Source organism: Rana temporaria, chromosome 5 (assembly GCF_905171775.1).
Source record: "Rana temporaria chromosome 5, aRanTem1.1, whole genome shotgun sequence".
In the NCBI taxonomy this organism is placed as follows: domain Eukaryota; kingdom Metazoa; phylum Chordata; class Amphibia; order Anura; family Ranidae; genus Rana; species Rana temporaria.
This window is the reverse complement of record NC_053493.1, coordinates 323,073,317-323,088,024: the sequence shown is the minus strand read 5'-3', so window position 1 is coordinate 323,088,024 and position 14,708 is coordinate 323,073,317. Positions and strand designations below refer to the sequence as shown.

Genomic DNA, 14,708 nt, shown 5'->3' with positions numbered 1-14,708 from the left:
TCACTGGGAGTTCAATATGGCACCTCATGGCAAAGAACTCCCTGAGGATCTGAAAAAAATAATTGTTGCTCTACATAACGATGGCCTAGACTATAATAAGATTGCCAAGACCCTGAAACTGAGCAGCACGGTGTTTAAGACCATACAGCGGTTTAACAGGACAGGTTCCACTCAGAACAGGCCTCGCCATGGTCGACCAAAGAAGTTGAGTGCACTTGCTCAATGTCATATTCAGAGGTTGTCTTTGGGAAATAGACGTATGAGTGCTGTCAGCATTGCTGCAGAGGTTGAAGGGGTGTGGTGGGTCAGCTGTCAGTGCTCAGACCATACGCCGCACACTGCATCAAATTGGCCTGCATGGCTGTCGTCCCAGAAGGAAGCCTCTTCTAAAGATGATGCACAAGAAAGCCCGCAAACAGTTTGCTGAAGGCAAGCAGACTAACGACATGGATTACTGGAACCATGTCCTGTGGTCTGATGAGACCAAGATAAACTTATTTGATTCAGATTATGTCAAGCGTGTGTGGCGGCAACAAGGTGAGAAGTACAAAGACAAGTTTGTCTTGCCTACAGTCAAGCATGGTGGTGTCATGGTCTGGGGCTGTATGAGTGCTGCGGCACTGGGGAGCTACAGTTCATTGAGGGAATCATGAATGCCAACAAGAACTGTGACATACTGAAGCAGAGCATGATCCCCTCCCTTCGGAGACTGGGCCGCAGGGCAGTATTGCAACATGATAACGACCCCAAACACACCTCCAAGTATATGTAATGTTCAGGTGTTGACCAACACATCCCTTCCAAACAGAAGTCCTTCTAGCCAGTGCCTTTTACATATCTTTTATCCAAGACCTTCTAACCAAAGCTGTGCAGCCAAGGCCACAGGAAATGTAGACTAAGACCGGACATACATTGGTTGAATGGTCGAATTCCGAAATAATTTTATTTTTCGAGAATCTTGTCTAAGAATTTTTGTTCGAATTTTGTACCATTTGTGGGCCACAGCAACAGCTATCGAATTTGAGTAATCAGGCACGTTGCACATTTTTTGAAAAGCTAACGATTTTCTAATCAATGATGGGAGAATCGTGTGAGAAATATAATCAAAAAAGCACAAGAAAAGGAAAATGCCCCAAAAGAAAAGAAGATTCCTGGCCACAAAAAAAATTTCTGTAGCAACATGAGGTGAAACTAAAGGCTTGGTTGGTTTAATTTGGAAATCAATGGTGGCACCATCGGATCACAAAACGCACAAAATGCCTAATTTTTTAAAGAAAGTTCCTTTGGAATTCGACCCATGTATAGCCTGCATATGACAAATATCCACTAATGATATTATCACTCTACTCTCTTTATTATACAGTAACAAATATTATGTAAGGAAGAGAAAGATCCAAAAGAATGATTTAAAAGCCATATTTTGTTCTGGAAAAAGGCATTATTGAATCTTGAGAAGGACAGACAGCTAGCATTTTAGGAAGGCATCCTCTGTTTTCTGTCTCTGATATACACTGTGCTACAATGAACATGAACTGCAGTATCTAACCTCATATGCCCCGTACACTCGATCGGAATTCCGCTCAAGCTTGGCTTGCATACACATGGTCACAAAAAAGTTCTCTGTACTTTTGTCCTTCAAGAACACAGTGACGTACAACACTACGGCGAGCCGAAAAAAATAAGTTCAATGCTTCCAAGCATGCGTTGAATTGTTTCCGAGCATGCGTCGGAATTTTGCACGTCTGAATTGCTACAGACGATCGGATTTTCCAATAGGAATTTTTTCCTTTGAAAATTTGAGAACCTGCTCTCAATCTTTTGCTGGCGGAAATTCCAACAGCAAACATCCAATGGAGCCTACACACGGTTTGATTTTCCGTTCCAAAGCTCAAATCGGACTTTTGCTGGAGGAATTTCCGATCGTGTGTACGGGGCATTAGATGCAGTGGTCCTTACACAAATTTGGGATATATATTGACAGCTAATGTTGCCAACTTTGCGTGCTCGCTGGTTAAAAGGATGTGAAAGCATTTCACACAAAATCCTTCCTTTCCAATAAAATATCAAATTTTGTGTACTTTAACCCTAGGTGAAAACCTTTAAAGGGTATTTTGTCTCTGGTAAGAAGCATTAGGTCTCTAAGAAGACATCATGCTTTCGTAATTAAATATTGCAAAGCAAATGGAAAATATACTTCCTCCGTGAGACAAAAAAGTTCCTCTTTTGTGCTGGGAAATGCCTAACATATGCTAAAAATATTTTTTGCAAAGGCAGTGTTTTTTTTTTAAATAGAAAATAGTGATTTTAAGGATTTAACTGATGGCAATGGCCATACTGTACATGTCCATATTTTCTCAAGGAGAACATATATATTAAAAGTGCATGTCTGTAAAAAGCAAACACAACGTGCAGTACTTTTCTATTTTGCTATCTGACAATTTCATCCCTGCTGCACTGAATTTAAGGTAAAGCCCTGCCCAGTTCTCCCCTGCTGAACATCTCATGGGAAAATGTGCATGTGTTGGAGAGAATTAGTTGAATGTTGTAAGGGGAACTCAGGTTCATCTTCAACACCTTATCTCCCATGCTTGAATTCCATTGCCCGTTTATTATTTACTATATTTTTAAGTAATTTAAATTATTTTCTTTGTATTTTATTTATATACGTTTATTCGAGCTTCAAGCTCTTGTTCCTTATTGTTTTTCCTGTCCTGGCGTACCCTATATCCTTCTAAGAAAAAATCCTGGCAACTAGTCCTCGAGCATATAAAAATATACACAAATGTACCCCATTCTCATTCACATAAGGGGCGTTGGTATTCCAATTATCCCTCCACCTGCAGACCCCCACAACCTCCGGCCAGGGCCGTGGGGAAGAGGCCCTTGTCCCCATCAACATGTCCTCAACATCCCCTCAACATGTTGAGGGCATGTGCCCTGGTATGGTTCATGGGGGGGGGGGGTGCTCGCTCATCCCCCTCCCCTTTTCCTGACCTGTCAGGCTGCATGTATGGATATGGGCCTGGTATGGATTTTGGGGGGAACCCACACTGTTTTTTTTTTCTTAATTTTGACAGGTGGTTTCCCTTAAAGCGGAACTACACTGCATCTGGGAACCACAAGCCAAAAACGGTATTCAATTCAGAAGTAAATATAATACTTTCCTATCTATTTACTAATGTTAGCAGCATAAGGATTAAAAATAGTCAATGTTAATTGAGAGAGTGAAGTTCCACTTTAAAATCCATACCAGACCCTGTTTTTTTGACAATTTCTTTATTGCCGGCAATTGTTTTTACATTCGGCTGATAATTCATCGTTTGTTAGGACTCGGGAAGGGTTAGCTCCTACAACGGATGCAAAAATGGACCATTTGTCCATTGGCATCCATTTAGGTTTGCTTCAATTTTTTAAACAGAAAAAAAATGGGGACTTTCTTCCATTTAAAAAAAAAAAAACGACTGTTAACTAAGGCAGATGTCAATGGATGTCAACGGATGACCCCCTGCTAATATCCACTTGCCCATAGGAATACATTGTTTGTCTATTTTTTATCCATCACAGACAGAACATCTTGGTGAAAGGGGCCTAATGCCGCGTACACACGATCAGTCCATCTGATGAGAACTGACCGATGGACTGTTTTCATCGGTTAACCGATGAAGCTGACTGATGATCAGTCGTGCCTACACACCATCGGTTAAAAACCGATCGTGTCAGAACACGGCGACGTAAAACACAACGACATGCTGAAAAAAACGACGTTCAATGCTTCCAAGCATGCGTCGACTTGATTCTGAGCATGCGTGGATTTTGTTTAGAAACAGTCAGTGGCAGCTACTAAAGTATTTATTTGATAAATGAGTGCCTGCTTCAAAAACTAATTTAAAACTGAACAGTGTATAAAATACAAGTCAAACCCTAGTAATCACACTTCCAGCCCTTAATAATAGAAACATGTGCCAAAACTCTACAGTTAAACCACACTCTCAGCTGAGACCATAACGGCACTGTATAGCCCAGGAACCACACCCGCTTCTTATATACGTTGTCTGTTTTTCTGGTCATATGAAGTGTTTACCAGAAGTTTACTAAAGAGGAACACTACTGCACACTGAGCTGAGCTGAAAATTCTATTTTCCGCTGTAAATGTCTGTTTGACATTATTCTCAAGAGAAAATGTACTTCCTTATTAGCATCATGTAACCTGGTTAGCATGTCTCCATTACAATGTATACCCATCTCTTTCCTTCCTTAGCACACAAAAGAATGGTAATCACATTAACAGTGCAAGAAAGGAGATAGCTGATGCTACCAATAATACTATATATACTATACTGTAATATAATAATATACAGTGGGGGAAATAATTATTCGACCCCCTGCAGATTTTGTAAGTTTGCCCACGTACAAAGAAATGAAGGGTCTATAGATTTTTATCATAGGTGTATTTTAAATGATAGAGACAGAATATCAACCAAAAATCCATAAAAACACATAATACAAATGTTATAAATTGAGTAAAATAAGTATTTGATCCCCAAGCAAAACATGACTTAGTACTTGGTGGAGAAACACTTGTTGGCAAGCACAGAGGTAAGACGTTTCTTGTAGTTAGTGACCAGGTTTGCACACATCTCAGGAGGGATTTTGGTCCTCTCTTTTTTACAGATCTTCTCTAAATCCTTAAGGTTTTTTGGTTGACGCTTGGCAACTCAAAGTTTCAGCTCCTTCCATAAGTTTTCTATAGGATTAAGGTGTGGAGAGTGACAAGGCCACCCTATGACCTTAATGCGCTTCTTCTTAAGCTGCTCCTTTGTTGCTTTGGCAGGATGTTTTTGGTCATTGTCATGCTGAAATACCTATCCATGACCCATCTTCAGTGTTGGACTGAGGGAAGAATTTTACATACATGACGCCAGGGCTCAAGACCTGTGGGAACGCGTGGGAACGGAGTCCCTGCACTTTTTTTAACAGCAGGAACGCAGTTCCCTTTGCAGGACTAGAGCAGCCTCGAGCAGCCGAGCCACCCGAGCCAATCCTTCACTAAGCGGCGATGCCCAGCTCGAGTCACTGTCAGGGGCAGGTGAACCTTAGTCTGCCACGAGTTATCGCAGGATTTAGAAAGAACTTGCTTAAAGTTCTTTCTAAATCCCGCGATAACTCACGGCAGACCTCCGCAATGTCTCCTAGGAACAATGACAAAAGCTCCCAGGAGACATTGCATTGAGGAAGTGACGGAATACCGGCACACTACCCGATGAATCCATATACAGGAAGCGGCCAGTAACATAAAGGATTACTAAGGTACAGTGGATCGAAAAAAAAACCACGTGGTTTAGTAATTATGCATATGAGCGTATCATTTTTTTTTTTTTGGTGGGGGAGTGGATCTTGGGTGGGAGTTCCCACACTTTTTTCCCCAGGACTTGACCCCTGCATGACGCCATCCATTGGCCCCTCAATTCAGCAAATTTGGTCTGTAACTTTAGCAGAGAAACAGCTGCAGAGCATAATGTTTCCACCTCTGTGCTTGACTGTAGGGATGGTGTTCTTAGGGTCATAGTCAGCATTTTTCTTCCTCCAAACACGGCAAGTCCCCTCTCCTTAAGAAGGCACATGTACAATCATAGAAAGAGGATACTCCCATGCTATCACTAAAGCACCAACAGATGAATTCGGAACCAAGAGTTATGCAAGATATTGTGATTTGTGAATGGTGCTGCGCTGCTGTAACAACAGCGCAGCACCATTCACAATATATTACATGTACAATCATGCCAATGAACATCTAAATGATTCAGAGAAAGATTGGGAGAAAGTGCTGTGGTCTGGTGAGACCAAAATTGAGCTCTTTGGCATTAACTCTTCTTTGGAGGAAGAGAAATGCTGACTATGACACTAAAAGCACCATCCCTACAATCAAGCACAGAGGTGGAAACATGATGCTTTGGGTGTGATGCTTATGCTGTTTCTCTGCTAAAGGTACAGGCTGACTTTGCCGCATTGAGAGGCCAATGGACGGAGCTATGGATTTGAAAATCTTGGATTAGAACATTCTTCCCTCAGCCAGAACACTGAAGATGGGTCATGGATGGGTTTTCAGTATGACAATGACCCAAAACATACCACCAAGACAACAAAGGAGTGGCTCAAGAAGCAGCACATTAAGGTCATGGAGTGGCCTAGTCAGTCTCCAGACCTTAATCCTAAAGAAAATTTATGGAGGGAGCTGAAACTTCGAGTTGGCAAACGACAGCCAAGAAACCTTAAGGATTTAGAGAAGATCTGTAAAGAAGAGTGGACCAAAATCCCTCCCGTCCCGAGATGTGTGTAAACCTGGTAACCAACTACAAGAAACATTTTATCCCTGTGCTTGCCAACAAGGGTCTCTCCACTAAGTACTAAGTCATGTTTTGCTTGGGGATCAAATACTTATTTTACTCACTGAACTGCAACTTAATTTATAGCTTTTGTGTTATGTGTTTTTTTTTTTCAGGATTCAGCATCCTGATTCTCCTGTAGTCCAAGGGAGGGGGCAAGCACGACAATCCACACCTGGGAGAAAGCCTCGCATTACTGTGTGGAGTTACAGACAGGGGACAAGGTGCTTTGGGGGGAGGGCAGAGCCTGGTATGTTTCAGGAGGGGGGTGCTTGGTCATTTATTTTTTAAATTTTGGCATGGGGAGGTTCCCCTCAAAATCCATACCAGACTTATGGATCTGGTATGGTTTTAGGGGGGTCCCACGACTTTTAAGAAAATTTTTAGCGTAGGGTTCCCCTTAAAATCCATACTAGATACAAAGGGACTGGTATGGATTAGGGAGAGACCCTCCCACTGTTTTTTGCAAAAAATATATTATTGCCGGCAATGTTTTTTTTAAGTATTTAGCTGTCAGTGGGGAACCCTGCTGAAAGCAGATGACTCATCTGTTGTTAAGGACTCAGTGGCTGGCTTCCCGGGCCCACTCTTTAACAACCAGCTAATCACTGGACACCGGCATTTAGCAGAGTTTAGGAGAGTTTAAGGCTCATTTCCACTGGCGTTTTTACAGCCACTGTTGTTAGCCTTTTTTACAGCTTAAAAACGCCTGTCCATGTTTATTTTGTAAAAAAAAAAAAAATAATTTTTTTGTGAGCTGCAGCTTTAAAGATGCTGCGGTCGCGTTTTTGAGCGTTTTCGCGCGGTTTTGCACGTTTTTGAGCGTTTTCGCGCGTTTTTGAGCGTTTTTTTAACGTCTGCCGTTTTTACAGCTCTACTCTGGAGCTTCAGAACGCCCTGGTCCCGCGTTTTTTTTACAGCTCAAAAATGTCTATGCCACTTGCAGCTCAAAGACGCCTATGTGGGAATGAAGCCATAGAATAACATGGACAGGCGTTTTTAAGCTGTAAAAAACGCTCAGAAACGTGGCTGTAAAAACGCCAGTGGAAATGAGGCCTAATAGAGTTTAGGAGCTGTCAGCTTTTTTTCTGACAAAACGCTGCTGCTCCAGAACAGACTGCCAAAATTACTGCTTTATTTGTTCTTTATTACCGTCAATTGACAGTCAAATAATTGAAGGTATTTTTAGGCTTTCCAGTATGGGATTATGGTATAAAATATCCCAAACAGGCACTGACTCTGACAACTATATAGCCTTACAAGATTGGCTTAGAACTACAGTATATACAGGCTCCAGCAATATGTATGGCCCTAACGTTAATCCCTAACCTACCATCATGACTGCAGACATTTTAGTTAGTTTAGATATTGAGGAATCAGTGTCTTTCTGTAGATTCCGTACCCCTTTCCTTTTCCTTTTGTCCCTGCAAGTAGGTGGCTGGTGGATCACCACAAAGTATTATGAGAACCTTGTATCATGCAACTAGAGTTCTGCTTCAAAAGGATTTCTTACTTTGCTTCATGAACTGATCAGTAATGATACAGGTCGATTCATTAAAGGCTAACAATACTGGATTTTATGGAAGAAAATTCATTTTTTGTTGGCTAGGTTTTAATCACAAAATTCCATGAATGTGGCAGCGTCAAACCCAAGTGACAATTTAAATCATCTTTGAGATTTGATCATCAGTACTAGATAAACACATAGATCAAGCTGCTTAGACTACAATCGTTCCATCCACTGGAACCTTAAACCATTGGATGTTAAATTCAAAAGATATCAGATGTATAGTCTCTTAATAGGTTTGCATTTGTTTCTGCCTGGACCAAGACAAAAAAATACAATTTGAAAACTAAGAATATGTTTAAAAAAAGCTCATTGGAAGCAGTTACCATAGGCCAGAGAATGACTCTTTAGGTGTTGTTGAACTTACAAGTTTTAAATGCAAGCACAAAAACAGCTGCGGAGCCAAAGGCTGATTTTTATTATCCCCAAGGAAGATACTGGATTGATGTAAGGGGAAAAAAAGAGAAGGTGAAGAGCAAGCCATGCTAAGGTATGTTTTCTTCCCTTGGCTATCTACTTACTGGCCTTTGCTTGTTATTGGATGTTGGATCTGGTACATAAATAGTTCGATCAGGGCTACGTACGGGATATTGCTTCGAATCGCTGTTCTTTCCAAATCGTTGTTTTTTCGATTTTGATAGGGGGCGTCCCATATTTTCTGTATGAACACAAGAACATAAGTGCAAAATTAGTTTTTTTTTTTAGACCTGCTGTAATTACTATAGCTAATAGCACATTTTTACTTAGGTAGAATGGAACAAAGTTCAATATTCTAACACCTTCTAAACACAATAGTTTATGATATATTTTAAAATGAAGGACTTTTATTAAAGAAACAAAAGGCATAATGCATGTTGATTACAAAAAACAGCAATAGCAACAGATCACATTCAAGCTGATAATAGTAATAGATCATGCTTATAATAGTAACAGGATAAAACAAAATTAAGGAAGCATCTTATTAGTTGCTAAGCGAAAAACTTTTGCAGGTGTCTAAAAAATGGGCTTCACTTTTGCACAAGGATATCCAAGAGTATTATACATTTCAATGCTTGTAACATCCCTGTGCTGATTTGCAAATGCTAAATGTATTGCAATACAATATCTATCAGGTAATGCAAAGAAACCGCTGCTCCCAGGTGATGTACACAGACCATAAGCTTCAAAGCATGCTGCAACCGTGGGGTGTGCGCCCTGTCACTGTAAAAAGCAAATTGGACGAATGACAGCACTCCCACACGATGCAAAAAAAAGGCTTTATTGTATCCAAAACATGTAAAAATAATCCATACGAGCAGGGGAACAAAGGTAGGCGCGTTTCACTTGAAATCATGCTTTGTCAATGCCATATGGAGATGCGAGTGTTGTCTCAATATATATATATATATATGTATATGTAAATAAATTTCAGAATTGATTTCCGGTGTATCCAATTCCACACTCGCATTTCCTGTTTTAAGTTCCCATCATGCACAATCAAACATTGATGTAATGTAAATGATGCAAAATCAATAATAAAAAGAGAGAAAAAAGAAAACGAGCATCATTCTAAAATGATAAAACAGTACATGAAAAAACTAAAAACATTTATAAGTATAACATACATGAAACTGTGAGGGATCTGTCAAGAGGACATCATATGGAAATCAATGGAAATATGAATATGAATATAAATATAGGTGTAAATACCTGGAAATGTATACAGTTTCATGTATTTTTATACTATTATTTTATATAAAAGTTTTTAGGTTTTAGTTTGTTTATGTGTTTTATTATTTTAGAATGATGATTGTGTTATAGTTTTCTTTTTTTTCCCTCTTTTTATTATTGATTTTTCATCATTCACATTACATCAATGTTGTTTAATTTGATTGTGCATGACGGGAACTTGAAACAGGAAATGTGTGGAATTGGATACACCTGAAATCAATTCTGAAACGTATTTACATACATATATATATTGAGACAGCACTTGCATCTCCATATAGCATTGACAAAGCACGATTTCGCGTGAAATGCATCTGCCTTTGTTCCCCTTCCCGTGTGGATTGTTTTTACATACAATAAAGCTTCTTTTGCTTTGTGTGGGAGTGCTGCCATTTGTCTGATTTGCTTTACTATCTATCAGGTAAGGTTGTTCGTGTCTGGCCACAGCAGCATATCTATGATATGTATATACTGAGAGCGTTTTGCAAAACAAGCAGAATGTTTTAATACATTTTGCCTTGATATACAAGCAATGTCTTGATATAAGAGTAGCGTCATGTCACAACTGAGTATAAAAGAGAAGAGAGGAGCCTCTAAGTGTAGCAATATGGTTACATTTAATGAAGGTACAACATATAGCAACTTATTGCTACACTTAGAGGCAGTGCCGGCCCAAGACATTGTGCTGCCTGGTACCAAGAATGAAATGCTGCCCCCCCCCAAAAAAAATTACGTTCACCAAAATGCCCCCACATCCATTATTTTATATCATGATAACTAAAGTGGACCTATCATGGTTCTATACATGTATATAGGAGTATAAAAAGGACCTGTTATGGCTCTATTCATGCAATTAACCCCACAGTGGAGCGGAGAGCGGAACGGGAGAAGCGGTCGGGCGGCAATTAGCCCCACAGTGGAGTGGAGAATTGAGCTGGCGTAATAAGAAGGCGTGCTGGCAGGAAATTTGCTGCCCCCCTGAAAGTGCTGCCTGGTACAATGGTACCATTGGGTCCCATGGTAGGGCCGGCCCTGCTTAGAGGTGCCTCTCCTCTCTTTTATACCCTGTAAAAAAAATGCTTTGATATACAAGTGCTTTGGATTACAAGCATGTTTCTGGAACGAATTATGCTCGCAATCCAAGGTTTTACTGTACAGGAAAGTCTCTCCATTGAATTCACTAACAAATATCAATAGGAAAAAAGAGGTTTTAATCCTATCATATTTAACCTAAAATTCAATATGGAAATAGGCAGCTGGAGTTGGGATTTAATGGATATAGCATCTTGTGTACTAAAACTCATAAAGAAAAAATTATATTTTTGACATGAGTTGCATTTTACTAAGCTAAAAATAAAGCAAATTTATTCCGAACAGTATAGCTAAAATTTAGCTATACTGCACCATGCAGGAGTAACTACAGGGAATTTTTTTAGAATGTTGGTCATCTGTCTATTTTCCAAATTCTGAGTGGTTTCCCATACATACAACAATTTTCTCTAATTCACACATTGCTGGTTCTAGTGTGTATTTGAAATCTTTTATGACCCATGTTCACAAGCAAAATTATGCAATCTTTTTTTTACTTATCCCAGAATCTATAAACAATAATTGTTTGGGGATCATCAGATCTCCAACTTCTATGCTGTATTAACAGCACTGCCTGGTCAAGGCACTCGCCCAGCCCTGCTGATTGGACAGTTAGGGATCAGCAGTGCAGTGATGAGGCCATCTGCTTCCTTTGCTGTCAGGATATTCACTACCAGCACATGTGCATTGCAGCACAGCCAGTGCAGGAAATAACAACAGGCTCACAGATTCATTCAGATACCTTTGTTGCATTTTAGAAATGATTTTAATGATTTGCAATGTTTATTCTTTTACAGCAGATTAACGTTGTATCATTTTTTTCCTCTCTCTCTTTTTTATTTTTTAGATGTTAAACGAACAGTAGCATAAAAAATATTCCATTCTGTTAACTGTTTGTAGTACTGATACCAACATTCTTTTCTTTATGTCAGACTCATGCCTATATTTACAGTTTCTTCCCCATCTGACCAAGAAAATAGACGTCTGATAAAAAAAAGTCTAAAGAAAGTGACAGAACTTGGAACAACCTACAAAAATTATTTTTTATATTTGATGATGAATAAAATATGATATTCACTTTGCACATAGAAACGTTCAACTGATAATACTAATATAACATATCATTAATTTATTCCTTAAAGCTGCATTATGTAAAAAATATAAGTGTAGTTCTTTGTTACTGATTATCAACACAATTGGTTATAAGCATGTGTAAAACGTTAGAAGTAGGTTATAATAACAAGACTATATTCATTGCATAAATTATACATTAATGCAAGTACATATTCCATAGATTTTCCATACTAAGGACCCTCACTGAACTGAAGTAAAGGCAGATAATACAGGTCAGTTGGACAACACTACAGGACAATATGTTTTCCTAAATAATAACCCTTGCAGTACATCCCACTTTAAATCCAGCAGTTGCTTTTTTATTGTAGGTGTGTACATGACTTGTTAATAAAATTAAAGTTCTGTTAGTTCTTGTTAAATATTCCAGGTGTTAAAGCATTTGTTACCCCAACATTTCATATTCCTGATATGTGCCTGCTGTACCATGTACTTGTATGAAAAGGTATCTTGTTCTCTTTGTATTGCTTCCTTTGTGTTCCTGCCAGTCCCTCTGCTTTCCTTATAAAAACTGACCACACTATGCTGGGAACTCAGCCTGCTCTCCTCCAATGGTCAGACTTGCCCTGACACACCTCACATGCAAAGCCTTTCACTGTGAATCTCAACGTGCTGCTGTTTCTCCTCCCCTAGCTGAGAACAGAGGGAATGTGAACACTTATACGAAAAGGGAAAACATTTATTTATATATATATATATATATATATATATATATATATATATATATATATATATATATATATATATATTTATATTCATACACACATGTTTTGCCTTTAATTTCTATTTTAAACTGTTTTACAAGGTGATCTTTACAAAGATGGTCTGGAAATATCCAACCACAGTTGGCTGTATGTCTAAACTGGGCAACCAGGGATGCCTCATTCAAACTGCTGGTACTAATAGACATTGTCTATGTTACCCAGTCTGCTTGAAATCAACATTAAAGAGCAATGATCATTGTATGTGCCATTAAAATTTATACAAAGGGGTTACCCCTAAAAGATTTATCATCCAACCAATCAAAGATTACAAAAAAAAAAATTTTTATAATTTTTTTATTATTGGAAAATACAATATTGAACAGTAAAATAATTAAACAAGGTCGGCTGCAAGTACCAGGAAGAGATGGCCAGCACCCTCATGATGCGCCATGACACATGCACAGTGGCATTCTCTGCAGCCTCCTGGGATACTTCACGTCGGTTTCACAGGAGACTGAAGGCAAATGACACATCGTTCCTGCCTAGGTGAGAACCTAGGGAGTGTAAGGAGTATTTAAACAAAAAAAGTTAATTAGAAAAATGATTAAAAAAGCAACTTATTTTGAGAGAGGAGGGGCTATGAATGAGATGGCAGAAAGTGGCTAGTGAGAGTGAAAGTCTACTTGAACTTACTTAGATAATATCTACAAAAATGTATATTCCTCACCCCTGTAAGCAATTAGATCTTTTTATTTATTTTTTATTATAAAATAAGGACAAGATAGGAATTACAGTAAAACCTTGGTTTGAGAGTAACTTGATTTGAGAGCGTTTTGAGAATTTGAGAATGTTTTAATAAATTTTGCCTTGATATACAAGCGATGTCTTGATATAAGAGTAGCATCATGTCACAACTGAGTATAAAAAAGGAAGAAAGGAGCCTCTAAGTGTAGCAATATGGTTACATTTAATGAAGGTACAACATTTAGCAACTTATTGCTACACTTAGAGGTGCATCTCTTCTCTTTTAGACCCTGTAAAAAAATGCTTTGATATACAAGTGCTTTGGATTACAAGCATGTTTCTGGAACGAACTATGCTCGCAAACCAAGGTTTTACTGTACAGGAAAGTCTCTTTATTGAATTCACTAACAAATATCAATAAAAAAAGAGGTTTTAATCCTATCATATTTAACCTAAAATTCAACATGGAAGTAGCTGAAGTTGGGATTTAATGGATATTATAGCACCTTGTGTACTAAAACTCATAAAGAAATTATTATATTATATTTTTGACATGAATTGCATTTTACTAAGCTAAAAATAAAGCGAATTTATTCAGAACAGTATAGCTAAAATTTAGCTACTGACTTGCCATGTCAAGGCAGGAAACTAAAGTGCTGGGGACTACTCAAAATTTGTCTGCCCCTAAAAACCAAAATAATATAAACCGTTTCCTATTTTACATATACTACATTTGTGAATTGTAGGGTACCACATGGAAAAAAAAGGACTTACTACAGTACACTTTTGGAACTTAATAAAATCAAGGTTCTATATGGTGAAATTACTTACAGCCTAAGACTTGCGACGATGTCTTAAACAGCAACTTGTTACATAATTTAAGATCTTTACAGGTCTGTGGGGAATCTTTGAACAATCATGTCAAGGCCCTTGTTTTTACCATATTTTGTTCATGCAAATGTTTCATGAAGAAAATATTTTCAATTCCCTTTTCTGCTCTTCTGAGTAGATAAGGTTGACAGCACTGAAACAGGAAGTTTTGCTCTCGACGTGAGAAGATTATACATAGGAGTGTAGCCATTAAAACAAATCAACATTTAGGTCTTTAAGGGTTCCAGCTGATTGGTGACTGCATGGGAGTTTGTCCTTATATAAAGTCCACTAGTATACAAATACATTTACACCAATCCATGCTCCAAAACATCCCAGACCTGCAGCTTAACAACAGACACACAATTACACACTGGGGGAAATTTAGCTATTAAAGTGGATGTAAACCCAAAAAAATGTTTTTTTTGTTTTTGATGTCACAATGTAGAGTATAAGATTCCCTATCATCTGTGCCCAGTCTTGCCACACAGAGTTAATCCAGCGCTGAGCAAT

At 38.5% G+C, this 14,708-nt stretch overlaps 1 protein-coding gene across 2 annotated transcripts in view; it reads right to left on the bottom strand.

Annotated features, from left to right (window-relative positions):
- LYN (LYN proto-oncogene, Src family tyrosine kinase) overlaps positions 1 to 14,708 on the bottom strand; it is a 134,749-nt gene that overhangs the window by 63,694 nt on the left and 56,347 nt on the right. Inside the window, exon 2 of one of the 2 annotated variants that reach the window (XM_040354223.1) lies at positions 8,472 to 8,608. In XM_040354223.1, the coding sequence (XP_040210157.1) occupies positions 8,472 to 8,603 (132 nt within the window). In that variant the 5' untranslated portion in view covers positions 8,604 to 8,608. The remainder of the gene's footprint in view (positions 1 to 8,471; positions 8,609 to 14,708) is intronic. The other variant, XM_040354224.1, reaches the window with a different exon arrangement.